The following is a 25,122-nucleotide window of genomic DNA, read 5'->3' on the forward strand; positions in this document are numbered from 1 at the left end:
ATTTCAGTCACAGTTAAAACATCACATTATCTTTTAATTTTGCAAAAATCACAGAATAGCTTGTGAACTGAATTTGCCATCTGAAACTGCGTATTCCTGGTTTGTCTGCATCATAGAAGGACTCAGCCACTGCTGTGTGTGGCACTGCCATATACCTCTTGTATGTACATGTAGATGACAGGAGACAACCTTTTAAATTCCTAATCCAGTGGTTCTACTTCGTGGAGCTATCAGTGAGGCCAGAGCTATAATGTGCACATTTTGAGCTGTATGATTTTTTTTTGTGCTAAGTTAATTCTATGGAGATAGCTACTAAAATCCTAAATTAATCTAAAATGAATAGAGAAGGCAAACTCTGTAATAGAATTCCATTATGTTTTTTTAAAAAATACTAAATTAACATCAGGGGCTCTTAATGGATGCTTTAATTAGGCATTTTTTTGTTATCAGAAATATTTGGTAAAATAAAATCTGTGACTGTGAAATAATCATTATGTTCAAAATTTGAAAGTCAATATTAATCATTTCCCAAACCTCATTATTAAAGAATGAAGCTAAAAGCTAAATGAGAAGTTAAAAATCACAAGACAAACTTCCTTCATGTGATGCACAAAAATATAAGGCCATTAGAAATCCCTTATATTCTGTAATTCTCAACCAACCAGACTCCTTTTAGCCATTCATACATACACAGACACTCCATAGATGCTTGTCTTAATGGTCCATATGAAAAACACAAAATGCCTATCCTAATTAAAATGTCCATCTTCCACACAGAAACTGAATATGACTATGCATATGTGTGTACCTGTATGAACCTTTTAGAGAACTACTCCTTCAGGGGGGAACAAGAAAAGCCAGTCAGAAGAGATGAGGCTATGAACCAAGATGCTGAGATAGACATTCCCCACACAGAGGCAAGAACAGCTGTGAAGGCAGCAACTGTAAGCAACAAAGGTCAAGATGGGGCAAGGTTGGGAGAGAAAGCTTGATGCTTACCGGTGATTTTCCCATTGGCTTCCAAGGGAGGCTGCCAGCTCACAATGACAGCACGAGGCTTCCCCTCACGAGTAATGACTGTCAAATCCTTGGGAGCAGAAGTTGGGGCTGTGAGATGAGACAGAGACAGGGTCTTGTAATTGGTTGTGGAAAACAAGAGACACTGGAGGGCACTTTGTCTTGAGGTTAACAATCAGGCTCTATCACTAAGTAGATCATGCTTATTTTGCCTTTTACAATTAGTCACAGCTATTGGAATCATACAAGTCAAGGTGTAGAATTGATAGTTTACCATGGATGCTGAATGTCTTCTAAAGGTGTGAGTGCAGAGAGGAACAATTAGTCATAACTATTGGAATCATACAAGTCAAGGTGTAGAACGGATGGAAGTTGAATGTCTTCCAAAGGTGTGAGTGTAGAGAGGAAATACTGAGCGAAGAATGCAAGAGAGAGTGTTAAGTGAACTCACACTCATGTATGTATATAGAAAATGTGTGGCCAGTGAACTGAGAAAGCACATGCCTTCCATTAAGGACACTATTGCAATCGTAGTTTATAATTGAAGAAAAGAAAAACTGACCAAATTCCACGAAAAAAATAATACAAGAGAGAGGAAGAAAAACAAACAGGCAAAAAATAAAATAGGTCAAATCTTCTTGTATCTTCAATGGTATGGTAAATATTTTCTAAGTGAGAACAGAAATTGAAAATCAAAATTAGAAAAGGCATTTTAATATAAAAGCGTTTTTGCTTCAATGTGGCAAAAACAAAATAAGAGAGCAAGAAACCCCGCCCACTTCAGATCTATTTCTTTTAAACATTGTGCAAAATAAAGTGTAAATATATTTCAAAGTAGGACCAAATGTGCCCAGCCAATCCCACATCTTCAGGATTTTTGCTGTCGTTTATAACCCCTTTGAAGACAGTTTTTCTTCTAAGCAGCAAGCAGTGCTTCAAGCACCTTATCTGCAGTTTCCTTTTTATCATTAATTTGACACAGTAAGATTCTCAGATATCTAGTCTCTTTGTTTTCTGCAAGAATTTTCTGGCTTCCAAATAGGACTCCAGTGAATAAGAGAGTTAGAACTTGATCTCTGCTTGAAATCATTTTCATTCTATCCTCCTTGGTTTTTCTAAATGGTATGTAGGGTAAGTCAGTATAGCTGTATGGCACTACCAGAATATCTTCCTACGTATTGATACGTAGGAAAGGTGCAAAACATACTTATCTGCCATGTTTTCCTCAAAGGCCACTGAGACTCTAATTGATCCAAAGTTAAGTTCATTTGGATACGTTGTCAATGCTCTGAACGTATTTAAATTTTTGAAGAAACATGGCGAAGACAATGGACCAAAACGGGAGAAGAGGAGAATGAGAAGAAAGGAAAGGGGAGGGGCAAGATGGAGGAGAAGAACACATATGTCAAGAGGCAGCAAGTATTTCTAGCAAAATATCAGAGGTAATGGCATCTTACAAAAGGATTATTTTCTTAAACATTTCATTCATAATATTTTGTATCCCATGAATAGAAAGATTAGATATAGTCAGAAATCGATTTAGATATTATATAAAGCATATAAAAGAAGTTGTAAATTATAAGGGGAGTTAAGGGATATTAACCATCAAAATATTCTTTCCTGACTTAAAATTCAAATTAATGTTTATTTAGAAAATAGACAAGGGGCGGTGATTAAGTTATTTCGCCAGTCAGCTGTGGTATTTAAAAAAGGTAAAGACACCAACACCACTACCACCAACACAATTCTTCAATTTGTTCTGTAATGCATAGTAATTTACTGAGAAGGTGGTTACTGAAAATACCAACCTTCTAAGTCATGTGTTTATATGTTTTGGGTGTGTACATGTCTTTATTCTAGCTGTGTGGATGATGAATAGAAATTTTGGTAATAGATTTAGTGGCTCAAGTATTTAAAAGCTCTCTATGAGCTGCACATTTCCCCCAAGAATGTGGGAAAGAAATGGGTTTAATGTCTGCCAAGGTCTACACTAGTACTTAATGATCCCCCGGGGCTTGAGTACTCATTTCTTTTCTGGTCAAACTTTTCCTTATTTTTCCAGAGTAAATTTGTACTTTATGCTGTCTCCTACAGTTTCAATATATCCCAAGATTGGTGACTGCAATCCTCCATTGTTCCTCTCTATATTTCCCTTTTTAAAGATGACTTTAATTCTTCCTAATATAGAGGCTTGTAATCTCTTTAACTTTTATACCTAGTACCTGTGGCAGGGCCTGTAAGTTACAAATGGACTATTTATACTTTGCCTTAGAAGATGAACAAGTCCCTTCCATATCTTTGGTTAATCAAATGTACATGGATTTCCGTTTTTACATTCTGTGCATGGGCAGAAGTAGAAGATTAGAGACACAGATATTACACCAGGCTTTTATTGTTGGAATCACCAATGTTCTTCTGTCCCTCTTCCTTTCCAAGAAACATCCAATTTTCTTTTGGAGAAAAATACTATGGGCCACATGAGCATGATAGCTATACAAATTTATAATTTAGGATCTTTGAACAATCTTTCCTTTAGCTCTTTTGTCACCTATCTTAGGACATAACCTTAAGGCTTTATCTCCTGAATGGTTGAGTATTAACTGATACGAAGACGAAGGCAGTCATGGCGTTTCAGAATGCTAGGTTGGAACACCACGAAGGGAGCTATGGTCGCCGATAGCTGTGGCTGGTTCCTTCGGCTGCTATTTTTTAATTTTAATTAAGCAAACCAGAATAAAAGACAGAATGAAATATTTTAACTTAAAATCTTCTCAGTCACCTTTATGTTTACTGTGAGCCACTTCAGCCTGTGGCAGTGAAGTCCTAGAGTCTATATTTGATTTCAGAATTAAAGCAGACCCCCGAGTTAGTCCACCCGCCTTGTTTCCTGCTCACAGTTACAGAAGCTGCTGACACTTGCGCATTATTTCTTTGTTCTCATCACCAGCCTCGCGATCTCCGCCACATGCTAGTCACACCTTTGTTCAGATCATTATCCGAGTGGACAATCACAGTTTCTACTAACCACAAGCCTCAATCTTAGTAATTTTTAATTTTGGCTCTATTGGGACACACCATTGGTGCCTCTACAGGGCTAGGTAGTTGATTAGAAAAATTTAGGGTGCATTTTGCAAGCAAGATCCAGGTGTTCATTTTATGTTTATGAATGATAAAATGGATTTCAGGTGAAATGATAATTCTTTCAGTCAAGTCACATCAGGTGTTGCTTTTTTATTTTTTTTTTAAATTTTTCAAGTTTTTATTTGATTCCAATCCTCCCCTTTGGAATAAAAGGAAGGTGGGAGGGTGATATTTTATGGTCCTGGTAGTAGCAACACACTTGGCTGGTCCTAACTTTTGTAGGAAAATACAGACATTGTAATCTTAGTCAGAATTAATAGAGAAAACCTTAGTAATGGAGAATAATAAACTGAAAGAGAAGATGCTAAAATGAGACTATATAGAATGATTTTTATAGACATAAGTACCTACAAAATATAGAACTCTAAAAATTAAGGTAATAATTTTAATGGCATTAAAGTTGTAAAACCAAGGGTCAAATTCTAGTGAAAAAACAGAATTGTATTCAAGTAACAACTTTATTGGCATAATATTAAAATTGGAAAATGTTTAGTGTCTGTCACACACAAACAATATGAAATCAGTTAAAAGTAGTTACTGTTATGACTAGAGAGGTGACTAAGTGGATGGGGTGCATGCTTTTGATCTCTCTCAAAGTGCATAAAGGGTTCTCATTATTTTATACTGTTTCCAAAGCATGATCAAGGCCAAGCAAAAACTACTTTCTCTTCCAGCTGTTGTAATTAGAATAAATATCCAGGAGGCTAAAATTGTAATGTTTTACATTGTCTCAAATTACCCAATACTTATCAGGACTGTTGTTCAAAGCCACTCTTGATCCAGAGAGCTTTCACTAACTAGCTAGATTCCTGTGTATTACATTATCCCAGAGAGAAGAATTCATATTCAGTTACCACCATTAATGTTCTAGAGAACTCACTCTGAAAATCACTGAGATTTCATTAATCATGCAACCAGACTGTTTTAATGTATTGAAAAGTTCTCCGTCTTACAGGACAAGAAGAATGCTATGAGGTAGAGAAGTGCTGTGAATTGGACATGACACATTATTTCACAGAGGACAAAGTACACTTTTGAGTCCACACTAACTCTCTGTCTCAATTTCCACACAGTTAACGAGCACTGATGCGCAGGCCAAGCACAGGCCTTTGAGGACAGTGTCTCCTCACATACCAGCTTCGTAGGTGGTGGCGTGTGCAGTCATGCTCCACGTGCTTGACCTTCTGTTCTTTGTCACCATGACTGAGAACTCATACATGGTATTTGGCTTGAGGCCAGTCGCTGTGTAGCTGAGAGACGTTGTGTCTTCTGACTATACAAACCGGAAACAAGCAAAGCAACGAGACAACAACATGAAATCTGTGAACTCAGTAAATCAAGAAGGAAAACATCTTGCAGATGCATCAGAGCAAAGTAGATCCACTTCTATATTGCTGAAGTGCGGAGCCTGATTCTCAGCCCGCCAATATCTACTGGCTTCTGAGACTTGACTGCTAAGATCAGGCAGTGTAGTGTTCAAGGGGAAGGCAAGTTAGGTGAGTTCCCCGAGTCTGCCCATACCTGACAGAGAGGAAAAAAAAATCTGCTCCTAACTTCATTTAACACTTTTCTAGTGGGGCCTGAAGTAAATTCATGCCTTCATCATTGAAATCTTTCAGTTATTTTTGTTTTGTTTTTGTTTTTATATTTCTAGTTATATTAGTGTTTCATATTATGTAGTGTTCACCATCATTTCCCGCTACAATTATTTATTAGCATTATCGTGGTGATGATGTTTTAAAGAAAGACTTAGTTTCAAATTTTAGTGGTTCCAAACATTGGTTGATCTCCTAAGTGGAAGCAGAGCAAGAGTGATGCTGTGTGACATGGTGCTCTTCCTTCACAGTTAAAACGTAAGAGAACATGTATGGAAAAGGGAGTTATTGATCAGAAAAGGAAAGCATATTGGATGACTATTAAAGGACATAATTGTATTGCAGAAGTTGTATTTGACTTTTGAATACATTCTTTTCATTGTAAATAAGCTTATTTACAATAGTACAACATAATCAAATTGGGTCTTTCTTACTTACTCATGAATAAAAAGAATAATAAAGGGGAAAAACATGCTAGTCTCATGGGTCAAAGCTTATTTTCTACATGACTTGACACATTTTAAACTATGGAAATCTTTTAGAAACATCTACTTGTGCTTGGTGGCAGTTACAGCTTTGACTTTTCCCAAGGTAACTACTTGCCATTGATTGTATATTTAAACATGTGATGGGCATTCACTTCTTAAAAAAAGCAAAGCCTTTCCCCATTGGTTAATAATGTATCTATCTCCTTCTAAAAGAAGGAGTAGTACAGCAAAAGTATTAATTTGTACATCTATCATAGGTTAGGCAATAGCCCTGAAAATTCTATATATTTTTTACATCAAGTAAAAATTAAAAGAAACTAGTAACATTATGGTTATGTACCTATTCATCATATTAAATTGAAGATATCAGAAACATTTATCAGAATGTTTTCTCTATATACTAACGGAAAGCTTTTGCTATTACCGATTCTTTAGCCTAAAAATACATAGGAAAATCATATCTGGTTGCATTTATGAATACAGAATACCTGAGTAATCCTCTCGAAGCTTCCATTTCCTCAATTCTAAGTTGAAAGCTAACATGACAGACATTATCATTATCATTTACTGCATGAAATAAGTAAAGTAAAACATAGTGCCTGGCCCAGAGAAAACATTAATAAATGTTAACTACAATATATTATACCTTGTTTCATGTCAACTTTCATCATGTTAGCTATATTTAACTCCAGAATGAATCCTATTTGGGGGAAGAGACCAAGTCTTATACAACTGCCTGTATCCTATTATATGCACAGTGCATCTGATAGGCACTAGGCTAACTGAATAATTATATTTTGAGTGGATTTCACGTAAAACAGAATGTGATTAAATAGTTCTGGAAAATGAAAAGAAGTTTATACTTTGTAGAAAAATCGATATAATAATTTGAGCAATCAGAATATTAGTGTCAGAATTACTGTCTAATTTGAGAAAAATGAGACTCAGTGATATGATAAAATACAGCAAAAGCACCTCTTGAATCCTTATTATTGGACAGCAGAAGTGCCCTTTGTTCTATAATGAATATGTCTTCCTTATCTTATAAAGCTCTTATGCAATGAATGATGACGTTTAGATATGAACATGGTTTTAACGGCACAAAGTACAGACTAAGTCACCTATTGTAAATAACTGTAAAATTTACTACACATCTTTCTCGTAAACCAGTTACCCTCTTGCCTTTTCCTTGCTACTCCTTTACCCAACTCTTTTCTAGAGACTTCTTCATCTCAGTGTGGAGAAGTAGGAGTGCGTGTATGTGTGTTTGTGCACGTATGTGCATATGTACACTTGTATATTTGAATATGATTATTAATAGTAAATTAAATAATGCCTTTAGTCATTCAAGCTAATGGGAAACAGCCCAGTTAAAATACTTTGCTTGGTTTTCAAATTCTTTGTAATTCCATGTCTGCTCTACTAACCATTTAACTCAAATTATTTGCCTCAAGAAATCTTGGCATTCAAATGATGCTGGAAAAAAATAGTCATTTTTTTTTAAAAATGCCATTTCCCATTCTGGCAAAGTCCCCATGGTCAGTACAATGACTATATCTACAAAGTGGAATAAGTATGAGCATAACAATCTTAAAGAGGGAAACAGAGTGTTTTATAAAAAATAAACTTAAGCCTGAACCATCTATATGTAGAGATGGCTTTGAATACTCTCAAATGTCTTCTTTTGCATTCCTGATACCGATGTCCTTCTACAAGGTTCTGCTGACTCCAGTATCCAATAATATAAGGAGATGTATCTCCTGTTAATGCTACTGTATAGACTTTCCCGGGGAGTTTTCCCCAAATCCCTGGTCTATCAGGGCAGCAATATTAAATGAAACATATTTTGTTGTCATTGATATTGTTTCAAGAACAAACTGACTCATCCTAAACCATAATGTTTCGACCATTTAAAAGACGAAAGACACTATGGCAGAGCCAGCATGATCGTGCTTAGACAGAAGCAGGTTTTTTACCCTATCTCCAGATGTGGGGGCAGAAAAAAATCTCCTAAGACGGGCATTTTCCAAGTTCCCATCGTCTTGAGGCTAGACTGAGGGATATTGTAGTGCCCTGAGGGGAAGGCTCTAAATCCTTCTTAACAGCCATTCCTGAGGAGTGGCAAGAGCAGAGATTGAAGTGATTATAAGGAAACTGAAAGGGGCAAGTTTAAGCTACCGGATCCCCAGATTTACCGGATCATTTCTCTTCTTCATTTTTTCTTAGATTTAGAAAAGTTTTCACACTGTATCCCAGGATGCCCTCAAGTTCTTGCCAATCCTCCTGCTTTTAGTATCCAGAGTTTTGAGGTTATTGCGTTCACTTTCTTTTTCTTCCTGTTATTGTCTTGTAAACTGTTAACTTTCGGCTGTCGCCTTACATGGATTGTTTATGGAGTCTTCAAGCATACATCTATTGAGACTCGTGCATGAAGTATTCTGTTATACGTTTTAAGTAAGCAGAATTAAAGCTTTATTTCAGAATGGACGATTTAGAACTGTTATAGATACAGAACAGGTGCTGGCTGATCTTCCTTATTTTTTTTTAATACTGTCTACAACTTAGACATGTTAGCCTGGTCTCAGACTACCCAGATGCCTTTGTAACACTTTGTTAGAATTGCTAAGCTCAGACAGGAGATATGGAAAGGTAAAATGACAGTGTCCCTTATACCACCAAGATCTCTGGGAGGAGTGTGAAATGATTTGAAAATGAGGACATGAACAGGAAACTGGTAGAACTCAGGTTCATTTTAGGGATTTTTCTTTACAACACAAAGGTAGTTTCTAAGGTAAATACAGAAATCAATGTTAATGGCTTACAATACATTTCTAGGGTGTTATAAAATATTTTCACCTTGTTTATTCCTTGTTAAACTCTCAGGGAGTTTATGATATTAATATCAGTGAGTCTATGATATTAATGGACAGCAATTTAGATTCTAAATTGAATCATATCAGAATCTATCCAGATGATGTGTTTGGAGCCTTGCTATCACCAAAGGAAAATGGTATTCTTTCACGCAGAAGCAAATGTCTGGAGTAAACAGCATATGGTGGAATTCAAAGATCATTTTTGTAGCTCGTGATATTTTTCTTCCTTGCCTCTTATTGATTCCAAAGGCATAATTATTCTAATGAGTTGTAGATTTTGAGCTCTTAAAAATGCCTTGTTGTAGTACGTAAAAGTCACTGTAGGGAAATGACTTACGATACACCAGGAAACATTGAATGAAACTCATCGAACATACACAAGTTCACTTTACATTTCATGCACTTTATTCGACCGTCACCTTGTACTTGGCACTGGCGGAAAAGCTGGTCCTCCACCGAACCGTGTAAAGCCGAACGTCGGATGTCTTCTGGTTCTTCGGGACAGAGTTGTCTGCCCAGCTGACCCTCACAGCCTCGTGGGTAAGAGCCACAGCCTGCACACCTACTGGTGGGAGCATGGGGGTGGAGACATCTGGGCCCGAGGTGGGGAAATCATCAAGCAAAGGATAATAATCAACGGGGTCAGTGGGGTCTGGGTTAAAAAAAACCCACCAAATGAAACAAACAGATAAATGTGTAAACAAAGAGTTAAAATAAAGATCAGTGGCAACACGTCACAATGAGTTAAATGCATGGCAATAATGATGGAGGGGACATGAGAAGAACAGAAAAAATGCAATTAATTAAATCATAAAATATACCAAGAACAGTATTGCTATGTTAAAATAACAGCATTCCTTATGTTTATATCTAATTAGAATATATACCCTAAGGCTCCATCCTGTTGGAATATTACACATTGATTTTTACAAGGTATGATGGACTAAATTATCATGTTCATGATTTATCAATGATTTTTAAATAAAAGCAAGACTGGTATTTCTGGTTATCTTTTTCCTTAAATGGAAATAAATGCTATTGGATACCTTAATTTCCTTTTTTTTCTCTCTGACTTTATTAGTTCTTTGCACTGCTTTTCTTATTGCCTATATTATATCTGTATAGATTTTGTTCAGTCAACACACAGACGATAGTGAAAGGTCCTTGAACTATATCAGTCGTTCTATCAATGCACATATTCAGAGTGAACAGAGTCACATGGTCACATCGGTCACTTTATATCTGATGTCCTATAATCTGGTATGGGATGGCAACTGGCAAGTAGGTTTTCTTAGATTACCATCTTAAACTGTGGAAGCGCTCGCTCATTCACCGGCACTCTCACACGTGGGTTAGTGACATCTTCATTCCTGTCACACACTCCTATATTGCATTCCTGATGCTAAAACTGCAAGTTCAGTGGAAAGAACGCACACCACTGGGGAGGAAGACAAATTAACTTCCTTCAGAATGAGATTTCCGTTGAGCGTCGCACAGGCTCGGATCGATAACGTGATTGGTGTTGAAGACTGTGGTGCAAAATTCTCCAAAACACCCTTACACTTTTGCTAAGTTACGACAAGCAAAATCAGAAACATGCTTTGTGGCAAGGGTAGTCATTCCATTTGGAGACATTCCAATTCATAGATAACAGCTTTGAAATCAAAACTGACCTTTGCATAACCCAGCAAGGAATCGCACTAACAAAACTTTTAGGTCCGACAGTGTAAAGCTAAGCCTGGACAATTGATGTCATTCAAAGGAATGAGGTCAGATAAAATGAAGAAGAATGTCTGCAGAAACTTTTAAAATTTATCTATTCATTTATTTTTAAATAGCAAAGTTTAGAGCTGGGTGGTTGTTGGCTCCTCTGTTGATTACTTCCTCTGTCCCTTGGATTTCAAATTCCCATGCGCCTATGTATCATTTGGATTTCCCATAAATTATGAAACATGTTCCTGGACTATGGTTTGGAGAAAATATTTTTTTGAAAAACTGAAAAAACAAGCCAAAAGAAAAAGAGCCAAAAGGAAGGAGAGAGGGGCAGAGGGAAAGGGAGAGGGACATGAGGGAGGGAAAGGGGAAGGGGAGAGGAGGGGGTGAGGTTTTGGATTCAAATTTACCGACAGAGCCCAGGATTTTGTTTTTCTTTTGATGTCTCTTTTCATGAAGGGCTCCTTTAAAGCCAAATGAATTTATGAAATGACAAAGAGAGAATAGAGAACACAGCAGTCGCTACAAGGATTAGAACCATCCACTTGGTTTGTGGGGCAGGAAAAGATGAGCTTGCCAAATTGAAGTATGTTCTCCTCTTGTCTGACTTTTGAAAAGGAATTTTATGAATAGAGGAGGAGTAGTTCAGTGTCTGACTTATTTTTGACTCATCTGCATCATGGCTACCACTTATATTACTTCTTTGCTGCACTTTGTGTAAGCGTGGAGTCTCCTCTACATTATTTATAAAGCTGATCAACTACTCCTATGACAGGACATTCTAACATTCCACGTATCTACTTACGATTTTGGAAAACACAACTGTTCATGGCTAATATTTACTGAGTATTCGAGAATCAGTTACAAAAGGAGTCTATTGTATTAACGCAGTATTGTCTGTTGTGAATTATTTGTGGGCCTAATGTGACCCATAAAATTTTGCCAATGACCAAGTCTTATTTCCTTTCTTAGGGAACGCGACTTATTTCCACTATTTTTCCTTGCCCATCCCCATAGAACTATGCTGCATAAATTAATAGCCACGTGTTCTGTGGATGATACCAACTTGAATTAAATAAATAATTATTTAAGCATTTGTTCACTTTTTATGGCAGACGATGTCAAAACTTCCCATGGCGCTAAGAGCTCGGTCCCCACTGTAAGGGAAAGATGAGACATGCTGCATCTAAGGCAGAGAAGAGCATTCGAGGAGATAGAAAACTACAGTGGGAATATATGCTACACAAACTGCAAGTGCTCTTTTCTATTCTGCTCAAAACATCTTTGAGACATTGGATATAAGCACGATTTTGCTACTAAACTGTTCTTTAATGTTTCTTTTTGTGTTAGGATGCCTTATATGCTGCTGGATTTCAGAGGTATATGAAGAAGTATGTGTGTATGTCAGCATATATGTGTATGTGTGTGTGTGTGTGTGTGTGTGTATAATCTTTCTTCTGTACAGCTTACCTTCCATTTATCTGAACTGCATATATTTACATATATATGTATATATATACACATATATATGCATTAAAAGTGAGTTCCTAACATATTTTGATAGCATCCTGAAACTTTAGATATTTGTTTGAAATTGGCTTTAAAGTCAATAATAGTTTTCAACTGGATTATACTTTCTTTAAGCCTTGCTAAAATGGTTAAGAATACATTAATTAAGTCAAAGAATGTTCTTCATTAACCTCTGATTATTCTCTGCACCTTTCCCTTCTCCAGGTAGAAAACAACTTGTTCTTACAGTAACAGTAAGAAAGCCCTTGGTGGAAAAAGAGTTTTCCTGTGTGGGACCAAGGTGAAAGTTTCAGTAGCTTGAACTGATATTCCCAGTCTGAGAAAAGGCCATGGAGTTCACCAAAGGCTACTGGCACAGCATTTAGAATGCTCCAGGGCCGGGCGCTTATGTTAGCCTAATGCTTTCATTGTCTTTGATACATTTTGTGTATGCTTTTTGCTGGATTTTTCCAAGACTTCTCATGGGAATGCTTGGCAACAACTCAAAGCTAAAAAATGGTTCTTACATGACAATATGACACATTTATAAATGCAAGATTCAATCAGAGCCGTGGCCTCTGATTCCTTTGGTTTGCTTTTTATCCTCCATGCAGTGCGGAAGCATAAAAATCATTCTACTTCCAGGTAAAGGTTTATTCTTTATTGCGAAATGGCTGCTTCAAACATCCCTTTACAGCCCATTACTGTCTTTTCTTCGAGAAGAAATTTCCTGACACAATTTCCAACTTTGGTATCACTTCGTTTCGCAGCCCCATTAGAATCGGAATTGTTACAGGAAAATAAAACCTGTGTTACGGATCGCTGGCGTTTGAGAAAACATGGTGGCGTGCCATATGCTAAGAATTAAAAACTGACAGCAAAGGCCACAGGAAAGATGTTAATACCACAGATGCTTCCTTCCGCACAGCTTACCTTCCGTTTATCTGAACTCTGCCCCTTTGCTATTGTTACTTTCTATTGAAAAATGGGCTTTCATCCCTACCCACGGCAGTCCCTATTTGTGGGACTTAATTTTGTTATTAGTAATGGAACATCTTTGAAAGAATGTTTTTGGTGGAATTTTATGTCAGCTGACTATAGCTTACTGTCACCTTGACAACAAGGTCTCAGGACCAGGACGGGGAGGACATACCTAAGGCCAACCAGAGGGATCCTAGGTATAGCCAGAGGATCCTGCTATTTTCCACATAGCCTCAGTTTTTGGACAGTCTGTGAGACAGGGGTAGTGAAAAAATTCTCAGGATACTCCGTGAATGGCCCTTGTGAGCTTGAAAAGCAAATATAAAGTTATGTAAATCTAGGCAGCAGAAAAAGTAAAAAGATCTCAGGATTTATCCTTCGGCCATTTATGTATCCTCATCTGGAATTCATACTCCAGTAATCATTTGCTTTTTGATGTTTAGTATCAAATTTGGAGCTTGATCTCTTAAACACTTCATTCTAATTAAAGTGAAAATTGACGGTCAATCAAATGAAGGATGAAGGATGTAGATTTGTGAAAAGGGAGGGCGCAAAATATTAATTGAAGATACAACTTTTTTTTTTGGTCCAGGATTTAGGCAAGTGTTTGGGAACAAATTGTTAGGAGCAAAATGATGATTTAATTTTTCTGGTGGTCACAAACATGATGCATATTCCATTCTTGCATAAACCCAGTATTATTGACAACAAGCCATCAGCCATGACTTAGGTCTTGCCATGTTAACAGTGTCTCATGTCTTCCCCCATTTTGGTCTTGTTTGCTGCCAAACAAGTTTAACTCCTGTAGCCATTCTTGAGGCAAATATTCTTTGTATCAGCCAGTCTCTTATTTATCCACTGGACCGGTTACCTATGGCCTAATTCATAATTCTTCTTTGTAATCTAGCCTAATCTAATCAGTTTATCCTTGTCACTTATCTGAAGGATTACATTGAGAGAAATGAATACCCATTGGACATTTAGAGTCTTAGATCACATATCCTCCACTCAAATGTGAGTGTTAAATGACAAACTGGTTAATAGAATGAAGAATCACATCTGGATGATTAGAAATGCAAGAGCTGAATTCTATAAGTCCACATACTAATGTATAGAATGAATCCTAATTCTTTTGGGAACCAAAGGATTAAGATATATTGTATACATATGCATGCATATGTTTGTGATAATTTTATATAGTCATTTTAATATTTTCTTTTGTATTTTATTCTATTTTTAAAAATTTGCTCTTCCTTACCATAATCCAAGCACTGACTACCTTGTCACAAGAGGATTGATGTTGGGTGCATACCTGTTATGGAACGGGTGGTGGCACTTTCGTAGAGAGGGACACCTTCTCCAGCATTGTTGAAAGCTTTTAAGGAGATTACATAATGAGAACTCGACTCTAGAGGAAAACAGAAACAGTTGGACATATGAATTATTGAATTGAAATGCTCACGGTGAACATCTCCTGAAAACAAATTTAATATAATCTTTTAAATAAATTGATGTTTGAAAATGAGTGTGTTGGATTCTGGGAACAACCAGCTCTAATGGAAACAGGCTTTCGATCTTCCTGAATCTTCGTTTGAGCATTAAATGCACAAGAGGGTAGCGAACTTAGAGCATTAGCCACTCTGTACAGGGTGGGTGATGACTGATGCTTATCTGCAAACTCTAAAATACATTTTTTTTAGTTTTTTTTTTTTTAGTTCCCAGCAGATTGCCCAAGGTACCAAGTGTCAGCCATTCTGCGTCAGTTAAATCAAAAATGGGCATCAGACTGGAAATCAGGATGATCCTAAGGAACTGTCAGGTACTGAAGAAGGCAGAGCATATTAGATTAAAGAACAAATACAGACACTTGAAACTGACCTGCGAGAGATCCACTCCAGGACAGGACCAATTATAGTTAAATTATATCAACTTGACACAACATTAAGGCACCTGAGAAGAGGGAATTTTAACTGAAAACTGGCCAGGTCAAATTTTCATGTGCTTATGTCTGTGAGACTGCCTTTACTGGTGATTGACATGGGAGTAGCCACCCTTGGGAGGAACCAGGCTATGCTGGGAGGCAATAAAATCCATGCCCGTGAGACTGGGTTGTATGAGAAAGATAGCTGAGCAGGAACCTGAGAACCAGTTAGCAAACAGCATTCATTCATTCATGGTTTATGCTTCAGATTACTGCTTCAGTTTCTACTCTGACTTTCCTCAATGATGAATTGAGACCAGGAAGTATATATTGAAATAAACCTCCCCTCCAGATGTATTTGTTCATGGTTTTCGTCATACCAAGGTACCAAAAATATAACCAGATACAGAGGGAGGAGTAAGTATGAGAGAAATGAAGGGTGATTCAATGAACAACATCGACGGGGGAAATGGAAAGCAAAATCAAGAGAAGAAGAAAACATGAGAGAACGAAAATGTGTGGAAGAAGGAATTCAATATGAAAGTTGGTGTGTGCAGAACTCAAATATACTAAGTGGATTCCTTAAAGAAGAAAATCACACATGAACATAAATACAGAGAGATACATGTTGTTTTGTTTATTTAATTGAAGAATGTAGATAAAAGGGATATATGATTCATTGAGGGTAAAATTAGATCATTATCAATTCTAATTATGGAAATAGTTTATGAAATAAAATTTCTATTTTATTCTATATAAGAAAATATTACTAAAGGATTGTCTAGTCAAAGTTAGTTATGAATGCAATGGAGGAGACTAATCAAACTGTTACTCATTTCTAACCATTGTATATCATTTTGCTGACCATCAGAACTAATAGAAAATAAGGTTTAGACATCCAAAATGACCAGAGCCAACTGTGACCAGGAAGCTAGCCTCTGAGTAATAAAATCAACGAACTAAAGCAAAGTGACAGGAGAGATTTTACTTTGTAATGGCTTCATGCTCTGATACTATAATGATACAAGAATCAATGGATCACCATAGTGGTCTTTATGCAAGAAACAACTGAGTGATTTTTATGAGGTAGGACCTTTTGTTGTTGTCATTCTAAGGCAAGCAAGACATAAATAAAGCAACGAACAAATATGAGGGTTACAATTTTGCATCCGCTGTGTCCTTGAAGGCCAGAGACTTGGTAGAGATGGAGGGCCACATAGATTTAAAACAGAATGGTTAAGGTCTCATGTTCTTAATTTGAATTACAAAAATGGTTCAAATTTTATAAAAGATTTTTATATCTGTCAGGATCTATCTACTTAAGAAGTTGAGAAGTACTGACTGATAGTATGAAGCAAGCCTAGGGTGTGGGCCGCAGCTGTATAAAATGTTTCCTACTGTATCTAGTAAGTGCTTTTATAGAACTCATGATCCAAAGTTTTAAGATGGAAACATGACAACTGAGTTTTAACCATTCTGACAAACTAGAAAGGGAGAAGCCAGTCAATGACAATGAAGATCGTCAGTCAAAAGATACAAGAATTACTTTATATAACATTCCAATGATCACAAAGATAGTTAAAACAAGGAGCTTCAATATATCAATACCCAGAAGTATATATGAATGTACTCATTTATAGACGTATTTTAAAGATAAAAGTTGTCCAGTTCTGAAATTGACAGATAACCACATTATTATCTTGAAAATTGATAAGGAAATGAGCTTTAATCACATTGTTTTATAACTGGACATTGTGTGAGGATTACCAAAAGCAAGAGCATCCCTTTAAACCTTCCTGGAAGAAAAATTGAATGAGCCAAGTGGAATATTCCAATTCCACAGTCTCAAGGAATTAATCTACGATTTGAATATTCATCATTTCCCAGATAAAACAAAGAGAAACAACCATGCACTCAGTATCTCTTACCAAAGTTATTATTGATCTCTAAAGTCTTGCCCCAGGGGTCTAGCCTCTAGCTGCCAGAGCACCGCAAACAGCCGAGAAACATGCTGAAGCCAGTTAAAAGCATACATGCAACGACACGTATCATGCTTCTATTTCTGTGCCAAAGTGTTTATACAACTGTGATGATGCCTTACAGTGAGTGAGTTCATATTTAATGGTGATTTTTGAAAATGTATTAGATCTTCATAAGGTTTGAATGTAATTTAAATGCATATGTTAAAGATGCTAACATTCAAAATAACAATGTCTCTAAAGCTACATTATAGCAAGAAGAGTGAAGTAGGCCATACCTTATACAGCACTTTGACCTCTATGGAACAAATAGCTCCTACTTGAAATGAAAAACATGTGTGTGTGTGTGTGTGTGTGTGTGTGTGTGTGTGTGTGTATGTGTGTGTGTGTGTTTGTCCATGTGTTGTCAAATTAGTTTACCTTTAAGAAAGTAATCAATAATCAAATATCAGGTGTTCTTTGGGATTCAAGATTGGTTGTAAAACATTAATCTTATCCTAGTAAGTTAATTCTAAACAGGGGGAAAAGAAATACTACATAAATTTAAGCAATAAAATATACAATGTGCTTTCTGAATGTCACCTGTGATTAGAGGGCAGTAATGTTCATGAAGGATAGGGTCACATGGGAAGGATTTGCAGTAGAAATTTACTCTGAAGTAGGGCTTGTGGAAGAAGATGGTCTGTAGGAAACACAAGGTTCCTTTTTACCGCCATGCTCCAAGTGACCCCAATGCCCTCTAGTAGACTTATTTCTTAGAGACTCACGGTCCCTTTCAGGATTGGCTCGACAATGCTTGTGGACAGAACCCCTTTATATAAAGAACGTAAAGTTACACTCAATCTCCTGAACATAGTAGGTCTAAATTCTTGGGAATCTATTTTGCCAGTAGGAGTTCACTTAAATATCCTAAAAGGGATCGTAGAACGTAAAAATATTTCAAGAAAACATGGGGAATGCTGAAAAAACATGTAGATAAGGTAGAAAGGAACTTCTTTCCTATGCTAGAAGATACTAGTTATGGCAGAAGATACTACAATTCCTTATTTCAGACATACAAATTAATCTACACATTGAAGCATAAACATTGATCTTTGGTATTCATTCACCTGACGCAATAGGAAATGGCCTTTCTGGTTAATGCTTAATTTAGCTCAACTTTGTACACCTCTACACTTGTATTTATCTTGGTGTTTACCAAGGGCATGAAAATAGAAGCAGGGTTTTTATATTCGCACACACAAGATCTGGAGCCGTTCGTTTGCCTGAAACTGCTTTTGGAATGGTTTCCTTTTGTCTAATTAGCAACGGAGAGTAAGCCAAACTCGGTTACTGCATGAAAGATCATAGGGTAGAAAGATGTTTAGGAGCTGAGAATTAAACAATCCTTCAGTTTAAGGATGCCATTAGTCCGTAGAAGGCAGTCAGCTTTGTGTAACTTTCTACACAAACCTGGACGTTTGTGTGAAAATGGTAACCCTTTAAATATTTGTAGGATATTTAAGTGAACTCCTACTGGCAAAATAGATTCCCAAGAATTTAGACCTACTATGTTCAGGAGATTGAGTGTAACTTTACGTCCTTTATATAAAGGGGTTCTGTCCACAAGCATTGTTGAGCCAATCCTGAAAGGGACCGTGAGTCTCTAAGAAATAAGTCTACTAGAGGGCATTGGGGTCACTTGGAGCATGGCGGTAAAAAGGAACCTTGTGTTTTCTTTTGGCTTCTGTCTGGCAGTATAATCACTTGCTTCTTTAAACATCTCCGGCATTACAATCTGCCCTCTGAGATCCAGCTTTGAGGCTCTCTGGCTTTTTGTCTACATTCCGGACCTACTGAGGAAACAATAGGGTTTTCTTTTCCCCCTGTACGCTAGGCTTGATCCATGAATGTGCCTGCACAAGGAAGATAAACTTGTTAATCGTTTGTTGGCAAAGTTATGGGGAAGAAGGGGGGTTAGTAATATCTTTTTGTATGTGGACAGAGAGTTTGAATGTTTCTTGGGCTCAAGATACTTTTAGAGTGTGCTAAGAACCAAGAATGTTCTCCCCTACAATTTACAAGAAATTGTTTTTCATCAGTGTGCCGCTAGAGGGCAATGTGGAACCATTTTCTTGCACATGCTCAGAGCTTTTAATGTTTAAAATCAGCAAAATACAAAAGAATGGCTGAGAATCCCTGCCACTATGGAAGCATCAAATGCGTTAAACACATTTACTATTAGCATAATGAATTCCAAATGAATTAATCATTAATTGTGGTCAGACCCCATTGTTCAGGAATATGCTTAATGACAATTATGACAATAAATTTATTTTATTTTTTTGCTATTTGAAGGAATGTTGCAGATACATAGGCCTGACAAATGTATCAATTGTCTCTGCAAATAAAGTGTGGCAGTTTCCTCATTTGAATTTAATGTGATTTAATCATGCAAGAGGGATTTGGATCTTGGTAGACTTCCTTGGGAATTATTTTTAGTTATGGATATTATGTGAGTTCACATGTTTCGCAGTATTGGACAGACATTTTTTTTTGTAAATATTTGACTGATCACCCTTTCTTTTACAAAAATTCGATTTGGAATGAAGGAAGCTGAAGAAATACTTAATGGCTCTCAGCATGCACAAATAAATGACTTTGCCCATTATCACTTGAGTATCATGAGAGGTGGTGTTAAATGCACATTTATTGATCATAGGGTTGTAAAGACAAGGGGCTGGTTATCGGAAGAAGTCTTGGTGTTCTTCCCAAGAGACATGGGTGACCCATTATTCTAAGAGCCTGTGTTAAATCTTGTCTGTAGGTTAGAGATGGATGTTGCTTTCTGGGACTCAGGGATAAACCAGGAAGCTGTACTTGGTAGCAAAAGGCAATGTGGAGAAGTTCGTCATTGTTAATTAATATTCTGTGGAAATTAAATGTCAATGCCCTGTGCCAGATTGACAGCCCAGAGTCTTTTATTCATGAGAGATTATGGACTTTACTCCGTGGCCCCATCCATGCCAAATGCTTGCCAGGGCCAAGATTCCATGATTTTCTATCTTTTCCATTCTTGATCAACCCAGCCAAGAAGTCAATTAGAGAAAATCAGAATGGTAGCTGTTTCCTCATGCAAACACCTGCTCCTCGCAAAGGACCAGGGCTTCCACCACCACACAATGGAGGCCACTGGATCGCTGTGAGACTAAGTCTTCCTGAATACCTTTGACTCTATCAGATGTGAACTTTTAAATTAAGTGCAATGGGTGGAGAGTAAATACAACTGATAGACAGCATTGGTCTCTAAAAGGGCAAGCAATTCATACTGGAAGAAAAAGCAATTTCTATAATACACTCAATGCTACTTCGTTATATGCATTCCTTTGTGAATTTAATTAAAACCTAATTCAGACCAGTCTCTAATAAAGACTTATTTTTTCTTCTCCAGGAATACTGTATAATTAAAAGTCAGATTATGACATGGTCTGTTCTTTAGCCAGTCTTATAGATACCAAACACTCTTTTAGTTACTATGGGGATTTATTTGAGAATAAGATATAACATTATAGTATATAATTTATAATCGTTCAAGGTCTACTGTCAGTAAGAAAGTCTGATGAAAAGAGACAAAAAGAATTGTTTAGTGCTCAGTAGATAGCACATAGCAAACACTGGTTAGGTCAATAAATGTGAGACTTAGAAATATTGTAAATGTCTTCTACACAGAGGGGGCTGTGGATGCTCCATGGTAACTTAGCTACGAATGCAGAAGACTGAAATGTGAATATGCAGGAAGGAAAAGGAAAGATAGCATGGCGTCTTGGGTTTCCTCTTTTATGAACTGATAAGTACAAGGAAGTATACTTTAGGATAAGGAAATTGGGTTGTCTGTCGAATCTAGGGTCACAGCAGGGTAAGACTCATGATCAGTTTGTGCATCTGGTAGCACGCACAGCACCTTCCAGTACTGTGAATGCTAGCACGGATGAAGCTTCCAGGTCAGAACGAGTTCGATTTCTCCATGGTCTATTGCTCAGATATCTGCTTCTTCAGCAATTAGGTCTTACTAGCATGTTTTGGAGAGTAGTCAAAAACTTTGACAATAGTGTGTAATGTTTGGGGAGTTGTTGAAAGCATTCTCGACAGAAACTCCAAAGTAAGGGATGCAGTTTTGTCTCTCTTTTGATAGCTTGGGTGTTTAATAGAGGTGTATGCTGTGTGTGTGTGTGTGTGTGTGTGTATGTGTGTGTGTGTGTGCGTGTGTGCGTGTGTGTGTGTGTGTGTTCTAAACTAGTAGGTTTCAATATAACGTTTCCAAATATTTTGTTAGTCTGATAACTCTTAATGAAGAAATGAAAACTGTTGAAATCTTCAAAAAAAAAAAACAGAACTAAATACAAGGAAGTCAATGAGGTCTTGTAAGGATGCTAAATTTTCATTGAGTTCTTGGATGATCAAATGCTGAGGTAAAAGAGTATAAGAAGCAAGTCGAGATGATGTTCTTAATGGCTAAAGCATTGTTCCTTTTAGCATGAAAATTTGAAGACAAAGGCAACAGCTTCCCAGTCCATCTCTGTCAAATTCTTCTTTTCATATAAGTATTAACAACCTTGTGGGATGGCTGAGTTCCTTATTAGTACATTCTTAATTTTACTTAATCTTAAATTTAATCTAGTGTGTAGCCGGCTACTTAGAAAATACTTTTAATTGGCTCATAGTACTATATCCATGGTGAGTATGGCATTTTTAACATATGTATATAAATGTGTAATATTTAATCAAAGCAAATATCTACTCTTATATTATTTATTGTAGAAATATCCTTTCATATATATACAGTCATGCCCCACGCCAGACATAATTTTTATTTTCTTCTTGAAGTATAACTCAACCAGAAAATGAAGAGGTCAATGGGGAAGAAGAACTTCTTTTTTTTTTTTTTTATTAACTTGAGTGTTTCTTATTTACATTTCGAGTGTTATTCCCTTTCCCGGTTTCCGGGAAAACATCCCCCTAACCCCTCCCCCTCCACTTCTTTATGGGTGTTCCCCTCCCCATCCTCCCCCCATTGCCACCCTCTCCCCAACAATCACGTTCACTTGGGGTTCAGTCTTAGCAGGACCAAGGGCTTCCCCTTCCACTGGTGCTCTTACTAGGCTATTCATTGCTACCTATGAGGTCGGAGCCCAGGGTCAGTCCATGTATAGTCCTTAGGTAGTGGCTTAGTCCCTGGAAGCTCTGGTTGGAAGAAGCACTACTTTAATAGATGGGTAGAAACCTTCTTTTTAAGTCAATGGTAAGATGATGTCTAACTTCAAGGCTCCAAGTCTTTGTTCTTTGTACAATGTGTTCCTTTTGTTTTCTTTGTTGCTGTTGTTGTTAAGTAGTAGATAGTAAATATAAGCAAATTTCGAATACTGATTTTGGAATTTTGATACTTCAGAAAGGTAGAGTCAAGAAAAAATAAAAAGTATGTTTTTAGCGGGTATATGTCAGATGATACTGTAGTTGTACATGCAAATATCACAAGGGCCCCATTTGAGGAGATACAGTACGACTAAGATGAAAAAATTATTGTAACATACAGTTTGTATAAGAGCCAAAAGGGAAAGGAACATCGATTAAATATATTCTTTCATATAGAGTCATCTCTATTTTCTCTGATGGATAATTTAGTGGTCTTGTATTGTTTTAGAACTAGTCTGGGGACAAATTTCTTATTACCCTGCCTTCAGTAATGTGGCATATTTTTTGTGGTAACTTCTAGAATTCAAGAAAAAAATATGTTTTTGTGTTTACTATTTTTACGTTGTCAATGACCAATTTTTTTCAATTGTCTCATGAGTGTTGTAAAATAGACAGACAGAGGAAGGTTCAGTCTTATTTAATCAAGAGTGAGCTGGGCAATTTATTCTGATCATTCAAGCCAGAGGAGATACAAGTAGGACTGAAAAGCCATGTGAATCCTTTGGTGATCCCTTGAGGGACTACAAGTTTTGGTCTTCTCTCATAACCCTGCTGGAGGATAGGGTAAACTTCTCTTTCCCACTTAGCTGGTGGGGTGTGATTTGGCAGAGAGACCTGGGAGTCAGGAAGAAATATGAGGAAATGCTCAGATTCCACAGCACTGTGCAGGGCTTACATGTGCCATACTTAATGAAATGTTTTCTCAACAAAACTGTCCATAGCGGAATTAGGTAGACACAGAATAAAAACACACAAAGGTTTTCTTCATTCATATAACTCAAAATAACTAAAAAAAATGGGGTAAGAATTGTCAATGACCATGTACGGACTGAATTAATAAAAAAAAATACAAATATATTCCCTTTAATAAATTAACATGAACAAGTCATTATGACGGTTTAAAAAGTCAGTTATATGGACTCCTCACCATATAAACAAATTAATGAATATGAATTCATATAGGCACACAAAGAAGCAGTGTGTGTTTTTATAACACCTCATGCTCTCTTCTTTCCATCATACTCCCTTTCCTACTGTTCTGTCTCATCTTTGTTTATCTCTGCACCTATTCTTTTACCATTCAGGGGCAGGAGGGAGAAGCTATAACAGACAATCGTAGAGAAGAGAAGGCATGAAGAGAGACAGTGATAAAACCTAGAGGAATGATAGATTTTAGCCTATTAACTGGAGTCTAATTTAGGCCACTTGCTGTGAGAGAAGCTGACCTCTGAAAGCTTTAATTACACCTATCTTTGCTGTGGACCCTACAAAACTCATTGTTGGTTCTCCTTCCAGAAATGAGGAAAACAAACAGCTCACCACTCAGCAGTGCATGGATTCAGAGACAGCCATGTACAAGTCAGCATAAGGACTAAGACATCAGTATTAAGTTGCCGCCAGTAAATTGTACTTAAAAACTAGTCCAGATCATATAAATACCATTTATTTTTCTCTACCTTCATGCATATTGGTATAGATCTTTTCCTAGTGAGAGATGGAAAGGGAGTAGATCCACACAAGAGGGGAGGTAGGGAAGAACATGAAGAGAAGAAGAAGAGAAAACTATAATTGGATATACTGTGTGAGAGTCTAGTCTCAATAAGAAAAGACATATATTTACAGAATGACAAAGGGAGTATAACAGACACTGGTTACTCTAATCCAGGAGATCTTTTGCCTCTTTTAGCATTTGTGGGCCTCAAGTACATGCATGGTGCACAGACATATATTCGGGCAAAACATTCATACATATATAATAAAATAATTTAACAAACTATCTCAAGAAAATAAGGGTCACACATAAAAGTACCCAGATGATTTTCTACTCATTTGTGAAAACTGAACACTTTTTCCTGTCTTATTGTTAGAAGGCTACAATGCTTATTTCTAACAAAAGCAGGAAAAAATTTGAAAATTTAAAACTAGAAGAAAAGAAGTGAGATTTCTCCTTTGCTCCATCACATGACCCTGTATACATAAAATAACAAAAAGCAAGAAATATCTAGAGGAGTTAGTCAATAATGTTAATGAATTAGAAACCTATGCTTAACACAGAAAAGCACTGCTAAATTTTACACACTAGAAATGAAATAAATTGAAAACAAAAATATATAAGTAATTCCACTTATAATATGATCAAAGCCATTAAACATTAATGAATTAGCTAAGGTGAAAAATGATATATACAAAGAAAAAATACAAATGATTATTGAAGAAAATGGAATTAAATACAGATAAATAGAAATATTTCTCACTTAATTAATTGGTAAATGTGATATTCTTAAGATGCCAGTACTATGAAAGAGATATGTGTGGTTCCAGTGTGATCCCCATCAAAATTCCTGTGACCTATTTGCAAGATAGAAAGATTGCTATGACGTGCAAGTGTGATTTCAAAGCAATCTTCATGCCCATGGAAGTGTGGCAAAACAAGTTGGAAGAGCCATGGGTTCTAGT

The 25,122-nt window shown here is 36.7% G+C and overlaps 1 protein-coding gene across 2 annotated transcripts in view; it reads right to left on the minus strand.

Moving 5' to 3' along the window:
* Dcc (DCC netrin 1 receptor) overlaps positions 1–25,122 on the minus strand; it is a 1,119,339-nt gene that overhangs the window by 109,668 nt on the left and 984,549 nt on the right. For both annotated transcript variants that reach the window (XM_087592178.1, NM_012841.2), the window contains 4 exon segments: positions 14,630–14,725; positions 9,534–9,766; positions 5,293–5,431; positions 1,000–1,107 (listed from right to left, as the gene is read on the minus strand). In XM_087592178.1, coding sequence (XP_087448304.1) covers positions 1,000–1,107; positions 5,293–5,431; positions 9,534–9,766; positions 14,630–14,725 — 576 coding nt within the window.

This window comes from Rattus norvegicus, chromosome 18 (assembly GCF_021556685.1).
Source record: "Rattus norvegicus strain SHRSP/BbbUtx chromosome 18, alternate assembly SHRSP_T2T, whole genome shotgun sequence".
NCBI classification, from domain to species: Eukaryota; Metazoa; Chordata; class Mammalia; order Rodentia; family Muridae; genus Rattus; species Rattus norvegicus.